The 9,067-nt window shown below is 43.7% G+C and overlaps 1 protein-coding gene across 1 annotated transcript in view; it reads left to right on the top strand.

Annotated features, from left to right (window-relative positions):
- Positions 1-928: 928 nt before the first annotated feature.
- Positions 929-9,067, top strand: part of LOC103196849 (core histone macro-H2A.2) — a 32,315-nt gene continuing 24,176 nt past the window's right edge. Inside the window, exon 1 of the mRNA XM_007940663.2 lies at positions 929-1,100. Within this exon, the coding sequence (XP_007938854.1) occupies positions 929-1,100 (172 nt within the window). The remainder of the gene's footprint in view (positions 1,101-9,067) is intronic.

The raw sequence follows: 9,067 nt of genomic DNA, 5'->3' as shown, positions 1-9,067 counted from the left end.
TAGCACATTAACCATTTGTACCACCCAGGGACTCCTCACCTTTATAATAGGCATAGCCATCTTAACCAAGTATTGTTTATTAAAACTGGCAGAAATGAATCAGGGCAAAGAGGAACCGCATGAACTTTCTTGTTGCTGTAACAAATTACCACAAACTTAATGACTTTAAACAACAACGATATTCTCATACAATTCTAAAGGTCAGAAGTCAGAAATCAGTTTTACAGGGCTCAGGTGAAGGTGTTGGCAGAGCTAATTCCGTCTGAAGACTCCAGGGAGAATTCATTTCGTTGCCTTTCTCAGCTTCTGGGAGCAGCCTGCATTCCTTGGCTAATGGCCGCTTGCTTGCATTGTGCCGACACATCTCCTACTTCTCACTCGATCTCCTGCTTCCCTCCTATAAGGATTGTGAGGTCGTTAACTCACATGGGTAATCCAAGATAGCTTCACCATCTCGAGGTCCTTGATTTAACACATTTGCAAAGTGCCTTTGGCCATATGAGGTTCATTCACAGAATCTGGGGGCTAGCCTGTGGGCTTCTCTGAGGGTTATTATTTAGCCTATCCAGGAACCAGGACAACTCTGACCACTCTTTCCAGGGGGACAGTGTTCTTTGCCTCTCCTCTTAGTTCAGCTGCATTGACGGAGGTGGGAGGAAACAGAGACCCATTTGTAGGTGGGCCTGCAGATGCCCTGCAAAGACACAATGTCAGCTCCGTGCCTGCAGCAAGGAGCCTTCAGTGCCAGCCAGGTCTCTGCTGCTTCCACATGGCGCTTAGGCATGTCAGCAGTGCCCTGGGACCACATCACTGTTTCCAAGATGTTTGCCAACTGTCCACCCTCAACCCTGCCTTCTTTGCTTTTCAGCAGTCTGTTAGTGCCAGAAGGCCACTGTGTCAGCAAGCTGAGAGGGAAACTTAAGGCAAGATGTCGGGACGGAGTGGGAAGAAGAAAATGTCCAAGCTGTCCCGTTCAGCCAGGGCCGGCGTCATCTTCCCAGTGGGGAGGCTGATGCGTTACCTGAAGAAAGGGACATTCAAGTACCGGATCAGCGTGGGTGCCCCTGTCTACATGGCAGCTGTCATCGAGTACCTGGCAGGTATGTGAACACACACTGGTGGGTTGGACATAAACTATGAGAAAAGACAGGAGTCAAGGGGTAAACACCTGGAACGGTAACATTGCCAACAATGCTCCTTTGCACTGGGTCAGTCCCAGCATCCAGCACCCTCCTGGCCCTGGGTCAAATGCAGGAGAAGGTAAAGGTGGTCTTACAAGGGCCAGGCCTGCCTAGTCAGTGTTCTTTCCTTCCCTTTTGTATTTTCTTCCCTACAAGCTCAGGCTTGAGTTGAGAGAGCACAGGTTTAGGTGTCGGTTCAAACGTGAGCTCTGTTACCTTGGACTAATTACTTAACCTCTCTGTCCCTTGGATATTTCCAGAACAAGCTCGTTCACTCAGTTAACAGAGCTAATGTATATAAAATGTCTGGTGCGAAGGATGCATTCAATAAATAGTAATTCTTCTCATCTCCGCTCCATTAAAAGCTGATAAAATCATTCAGGGCACAGTATAAATGACTACTTCAGTTAAGGTGTTATATCTTCAAGCTGTATTTGCCTCTTAATAAAACAAGGAGTTAAGCCAAAGGAATGAATCGTTATTAATGGAATTTCAGGCCACTATGAATAAGTGGCCTCTGGTGGAGTAGTAAGAAAGGCATTAGGTTGCTAAGCCCAAGGTTGGTGGTTCAAACCCACCAGCCACTCTACAGGAAGAAGATGAGACAATCTACATCTCTAAAGGTTCACAGCCTTGGAAACCCGATAGGGGTCACTATGAGTCAGAATCGACTTGATGGCAGTGGGTGTGAATAAGTGAATAACGAGCTTTGCTGGTGCAGTGGTTGAGACGTTTGGCTGTTAACCAAAAAGTCAGTGGTTCGTACCCACCAGCTGCTCCGTGGGAGAAAGATGAGGCAGTCTGCCTCCATAAAGATTTACAACCTTGGAAACCCTATGGAGCAGCTCTACTCTGCCCTATATGGTTTTTAGGAGTTGGGATCAACTCAGTGGCAGTGGGGGTTTGTTGTTGTTGTTTATATGAACAAGTTAAAGGAGCCCTGGCAGCAAATGGTTAAATGCCAACCAAAAGGTCAGGGATTTGAACCCCCATCCATGCTCTAGGAAGAGATGTGGCAGCCTGCTTCTGTAAAGATTAATAGCCTTGGAAACCCTATGGGGCAGTTCTGCCCTGTTCTGTATGGTCACTAAGAGTTGATGGCATTGGGGCAGTAGTGAGATGAGTAAGTGAAAGGGGGATTTTTGTTTGATTTGGGTGGGCTGTCATTGTTTTCTTTTGGTCTTATTTAGGGAAAGGGTGTCAAGGTGTAGGTACTCCTGTCATCCTTGAAGTGACTTTCAACATTCGCTAAACAAATATTGACAGGGTGATTCCTTTGGGTCAGTCTTTGAAGATACAGTAGAAAACCACCTGGCATGGTCCTACCTTCACTGGGCTTATAGTCTAGCAGGGAGGACAAGCATTAAACACATCACATATAGTGAGATGCACATTAGTGTAGAAAGTTATAGGTGGCAAAGTTATATATGAAGCAAAGATCATTAAGACCTATAAGTCTCTTGGGTGGTACAGATGCAATGTCAGATTACACATGAAATTTTTCACTACAGGGTTAGTACGTAAGCACAAGCAAGCCTGTGCTTACTTTGCTTACTGAGTATTCCATCCCTGTCAGGGATTGTAAATTTGAAAGGAGGCTTTGATTCTATGGATGGTGCTGTAGGGCTGGAAAAAGACAGATGCCAGCTATACCTAGAAGCAGAATCTTTGACCTGCTGACCTTGTGTTCATCAGCCTTAGCAGCCAGCAGCTGCATGAGTTAAGAGAAGCCTGGAATAAGTTAAGTGGGCCTGGAATAAGAGGCAGAGCTGAAGCCCAAGGCTGAGAGGTCTTCACCCAGCCCCGAGAGCCAGCACTCTGAATTCGGACTCCTAGCCTCCTAAAGTGTAGAATACATTCCTGTTTGTTAAAGCCATCCACTTGTGGTATTTCTGTTATTGCAGTGCTAGAGAACCAAGACACCAAGCCAAGCCTGAAAGATTCGGGTGACCTTTAATGCCTCTCCCCCTTTGCCAACCCATTACTGAGGCAGAGCTGAGTCTGCTCTCTAGACAGCTCCCAAATTTGTCCCTTGCTTCGCACCACCCTCACTGCCCACCCACAGTCCTAGCCACTGTCAGTTCTCAGATGCTGCTGCGGGCCTTTTGCTCTCTCAGACTCTGATATTGTTCCCACCAACTGTTCTCCACCTAAGCCTGAGTGACTTCCCAGATGCCACCTCTGCCTTCCCTGGGGTGTGTGTGTGTGTGTGTGTGTGTGGTGCATATCCTCAATGTGGTCCTCAAAGACCTTCATGATCTAGCTCCTGCTTACCCCCACCCTTACCTCTTATCTCTCAGGGGCTCTGGTTTCCCAGTTATCCTTCAGTAGTGTTGAATTACCCAATAAGCAAGGTAACAATTTCACATTGTTTTACCACATCACATACGATAAGATTCACCCTTTTAAAGTATACAGTTCAATGACTTTTAGTATGGTCAGTAGGTTGTACAACCATCACCACTATCTAATTCCAGAATATTTTCATCACCCCAAAAAGAATCCCTGTGCCCATTAGCAGACTTCCCATTCCCTTCTCTCTCCACCTCCTGGCAACCACTAATCTGCTTTCTGTCTCTATGGATCTGCCTGTTTTAGACATTTCACAGAGATAGAATCAGACAGTAGGTAGCCTTTGTGTCTGGCTTCCTTCATATACCGTAATGTTATTCTACGTAGTTTGTGCATTTTTAAGAACTTTATTCTGAGAAGGAGTCTATGGGCTTCAGCAGACCACCAAAGGGCTTCCTAGCACCAAGCAGGGAAGGAGAGAGGCTGGAGATACTGGAGATCTTGACCTCATTAGGGAAGCAGGTCCCTGCAGACTCCAGAACCCACTGCAGGCTCTGGTCCAAGAGGAGAAGGTATTTCCACCAGGTCCTGAGAGGGTCGGGATAGCTGGGAACACATGCCAATCATGATGCCCTCCTGTGGAGACATCAGGCTTTGAAGATACCCTCCTTTTCCATGCAGAGAGTATTATCTGCACAGCCCTTCCTAACTGACCCTCATAACAACTTTAATATGTAGACAACACAACTTTGATACCATGGCTCTAGGCCCAACTTACTGGGGAAGGTTGAATGATCCAATGAATAGTGCTTACTGAACTGGCCATCTGGAATGTCCCACCAACCTGAGACAAGCTCAGTCCCCTCATTATGGTTATCACGTTCATAATTCAGCTTACTGGTGTATAACATGGTGATAATATTGGCCCAATTCATGTCTACAATGGATATGAGAAAAAAATGAACCAAAAAAACAATCCAAACTTCCAGAAAAATATTTTTTGTCAATAATCAATGTAGCATAAATATAAGATATTGAGAATGAATTATTTTATAATAATTTTTATAGTGAGAAAATGCTCTTTAATATATTTTTAGTTGAAAGGACAGAGCTGAATTCAGGGTTGAATTACTGTGTAACAGAAACTCATCATTTACATACTTTTTCCAATAATTGAGGTCTATCTATTTAACCCCAAGCATTTTTATACCCGATGATTTTCATTTATTAGATTTGCATTTTGAAAAGGTGACTTAGACAGCCAGGGGCACCAACTATGGTTGTGCAGGTCACACACTATACAAGGATACACAATTATAGGGTTCTCTTTCACATCATAGACCTCAAAGATTTGTATACAGTTAATATTCATTACTTGTTCAGTCCATATTTGTGAATTTTCCTATTCACTAAAATTTATTTGTAACCCCAAAATCAGTATTGTTGGTGCTTCCCGTAGTCGCTCGCAGAAATGTGCAGAGCGGCAAAAACTTTGAGTCTCCCAGCAGCATGCGTGTTCCCAGCTGAAGTCCAGTAAAGTGATGTTCTCCTTCTTGTTGCAGCTCTCATACTGTAAACAAGTGTTCTTTTCATGGCATATTTGGTGCCACATTTTCACATTTTGTGCTTTTTGCTGGTGATTTTGCTTAAAATGGCCCCCAGGTATAGTGCTGAAGTGCTGTCAGTGTACCTATGCCCAAAAAGGCTGTACTGTGCCTTATGGAGAAAATACACATTTGATAAGTTCAGGAGTGAGTTATAGTGCTGTTGGCCATGAGTTCGATGTTAATGAATCAACAATATATTTTAAATGAAGGGTCTTGAAACACAGAAGCTCACATTGAAAAAGTTATATATTGGTCAGTTGGCAAAAATGTTGTAACTACAGGCTTACAGGAACCTAACCTATATTTCCCCTAAGAGCAATGGTTCAGTATTTACTGATTCAGTGTTCTCTGAGACTTAATAGAACATAAGCATAGTGCCTAAGGCACTTGACTGCTAACCAGAAGGCTGGCAGTTCAAACCCACCAGCCACTTCTCGGAAGAACAATGGGGCACTCTTCCGTAGTGATACTGCCTTGGAAACCCAAGGAGGTGTCCCTATGAGTCAGGTCCGACTCGATGGCACAAAACAACAACTTCATCTACCGAGAATCAACTGCTTTTATTATGAGAATTTCCAGCAGATGGCAGTAAAGAGTCTGGTTCCGACAAAGTCAGGGAAGCAGCTTGAGGAAGGGACAGCTTTTTCAAATTTGCACAGAGGTGCCTATGGACCAGTTGTGACTTTGTTGGCATGGATCTGGAAGAGGACAAAACTAGGGGCAGGAAACCATGTAGACAGCCATTGCAATATCTGGGCTAGAAGAGAAGAGGGCCTTAATCCAGGCAATGGCAACAAGCGGGGAGAAGAGGGACAAGGTTATATGAGTTGGATGAAGTGGGATGGGCCTCACGTGATGACTGGGAGGAGAGAAAAGAGGGAATGACCCCAGGTCTCTGGTAGGAGCAATGTGTGTATGGAAGTGCCAGTTCTGTTCCAATGGAGATAGGAGGAGCAGGTTTAGGAAAAGCTATAATGATTTTGATTTGGAGACATGGTGAATTTGAGTTACTTGTGGACTCCCTTGGAGATGGTGTCCGTGACTATATGACAGGGCTAGGAGCTCTGGTAGCATAGTGCCTAAGGCACTTGACTGCTAACTAGAAGGCTGATGGTTCAAATCCACCAGCCACTCCTCGGAAGGAAGGTTGGGCAATCTACTTCCATAGTAATACTGCTTCAGCAACCCAAGGAGAGGTCGCTATGAGTCGGGTCCAACTTGACGGCACATACCAACAACAACAACATGACAGAGCTAGAGGTACAGATATGTATCATGGGCATGTGGGTAGAAGCTGGAGCCATGAATTGGATGACGTTGCCCCACAAGTTGGCATAGACTGAAATGAGTAGAACAGAGGACACAGACAGAGACCCAGGGGCTCTGCCACCCAGAGAGCAAGTGGACAAAGGAGAAGGAGCCGGAGGGGGCAGGCTCTGCAAGGAGTGGCCACTGCCTGCCCTCCATCCTCAGTCTTACATTGCATGTGGTATTTCCTGCCTTCGTGAGCTGAGTGTCCAGTGTTAGTTGACATTGTGTGCAAGACAAGAGGACACAGGCTTTCCAGAACAAGGTGCAGGAGCTTTTCAACATCCTTCTTGGCTAAAGGAGTCATTCTTGTTACTACCAGATACTCAGTTGTGTTCAGGGGGTTACTGTTGCTGGAAGTGTGACTTCCCGAGAAGTGAGGGCTTTGCTGTAAAAGTCCATGGATTTTGTAGAAGTCTCCACCACTTAACAGAATAAAGATCTTCCCATAAAATTTGTAGTAGAATGAATTATTCTCTGTAAACCAGTTTTCCTATTGATTGCCAATATAAGGATACTTGTGTGCCCAAAATCGATAAAATCACTTAAGTAGCAAACTTTTATAGTTCATGTGAATGTGAAGATGTTCATCATAATAACATTTGAAAGTATTAATAATTATTAATGTTATTTCAAACACTTAAATGGTGAGGTCCCTGCCCTCATAGGATGTTCAGACTAAACATCCAACAAAGAAAATAACTGCTTGGTCAAGATTTTCTGCTGTGTATTATTAAGAAGTTTTTCCTTTTAAAGAAAAAAAAAAATTCCACCTCTGCTTTTACACTAGAGCATGTAATCAAGGTTTTCTTTCTTTTAAGTAATTGCAGAAGGGTTAGTTTGAGAGCCCCGGGGCCCGCTCCCTGAGCACCACTCAGCTGTTGTGCTGTGTGCAGAATTGCTGCCTTTAGTCTCTTCCTTTGTTGCTTTTGAATTCTGCACATACTCTGTAAATGTAATGTCTGTGCATCTGTCAGTCTGAAAACAACCTGAGCTGCTTTGAAATGACCTGAAAACCCCAAGCACACCATGCTTCCCGTCAGTCCTACCGCTCATGATTCTGGGAAATTTGATGGAAATTGGAGAGGAAGCTTAACTTCTTCCTCTAAATGCAGGTGACAGGAGGCAGGAAAGCAATGGCCCAAGATGCTAAATTTGATTCAGTTTCCCCTGCTCAGATGTTCAAAATTAGAAGGCCCCTGAGTCCCTCACCTCAGTCCCCCTTCTAGGAAAAGGATGAGTGCAGTGCTCCTTCCTCCAAGCTTGGGGCCTGGAAGTGATGGTCCTCCTCCCTTGAGATGTACAGGTACAGGAAACTCCTCTTTATTGTCCCCAGTGGGGAGTGGTACATTTTAACCAAGAACCGTAAAGCAAGCCTATTGGTGAAAACTTAGTAACTACATTTTTATTTCTTCTTGATGACTACTCATTTTTAAGAGAAAGAAAGAGTTGAGCAAACAAACATAACAACCAGATTATCTAATAGAGCATTCATTTCAAATGCTCCTTCCCACTGTTCCCACGTGGGATGGTGGTGGTTCAGTGGTAGAATTCTCACCTTCCATGTAGGAGGCCTAGGTTCTATTCCTGGCCATGGCACTTCCCACACAGCCACCACCTGTCTGTCAGCAGAGGCTTGCATGTTGCTCAGATGTCAAACAGGTTTCAGAAGAGCTTCCAGACTAAGAAGGACTAGGAAGAAAGGGCTGACCCTCTCCTTCTGAAAATCAGCCAATGAAAACCCTATATGGACCACAATAGTCTGATCCACAACTGACCGTGGGGATGGGGCAAGACAGGCAGGGTTTTGTTCCCTTATGCATGGGGTCACCATGCATCAGGGGCCAACTTAATGGCAGCTAACAATAACAGTAACATTGTCCCAACAAGTGTGGTCATACTTCTCAAACTCTGTTGCCCCAATCTTTGATTCAGAAAATATTTTTCCTAGATAAATGAATCTCTGGTAGTAATGGAAGCCCCCTTTTTTTCATTTTTAAGACTAAAATGCAATGTTCATTGCTTAATAACCTGAAAAAGATGATGTAAGAATGAATTTGCAGTGATTTAGTACTTTTCATTATGGAAACACCATATAAATATTTAACTCTAATGTTTATTTTATTCAAATTTTTATTAATCACATTTGCTTCGTTAATGTAGCATCCTTATGCCAATTGCTTATTACTATTAACCATTTTATGAATGATGGCAATTTCATGTGCTTTTTATTTCAAATTAGATTGATTGTAAAAACTTGTGCAGAATTGCCTGTTAATTGTAGAGCTTAGAATTTATGGCATTGTACTGGCAGATCCCCCTGAACATAAATACACACACAATATACTCGTGTACACACATATTTTTCTGCATCATCAGTTTGACAACACAGTGGCACATTGGCTCTAGCTTTCTAAGGGAAGGAATTTTTTTTAAGGCTTTTTCTTACTTTTGAAGGCAACCAAATTTGATTTAGCAGAACATCCTTTTAAAATTGATGAAGGCAGTGAAGGCAAACATGGGTATATGGACAGATAGATATGGGGACAGGCTAAACGATTAGGTATGTCTTTGAAATGGGGAGTGTATCCAAGATCATATATAGGGTTGGCAGACAATGGTGCTATAAGTTTATGTGAATGATCAGAATTCCCAGGTGTATAGTAGAGCTGACAAGGG

The sequence above is a fragment of the Orycteropus afer genome, unplaced genomic scaffold (genome assembly GCF_000298275.1).
Source record: "Orycteropus afer afer isolate SDZICR_OR568_19922 unplaced genomic scaffold, OryAfe1.0 scaffold00070, whole genome shotgun sequence".
NCBI classification, from domain to species: Eukaryota; Metazoa; Chordata; class Mammalia; order Tubulidentata; family Orycteropodidae; genus Orycteropus; species Orycteropus afer.
The sequence above is the reverse complement of the archived record's forward strand: the minus strand, read 5'-3'. Positions and strand labels throughout refer to the sequence as shown.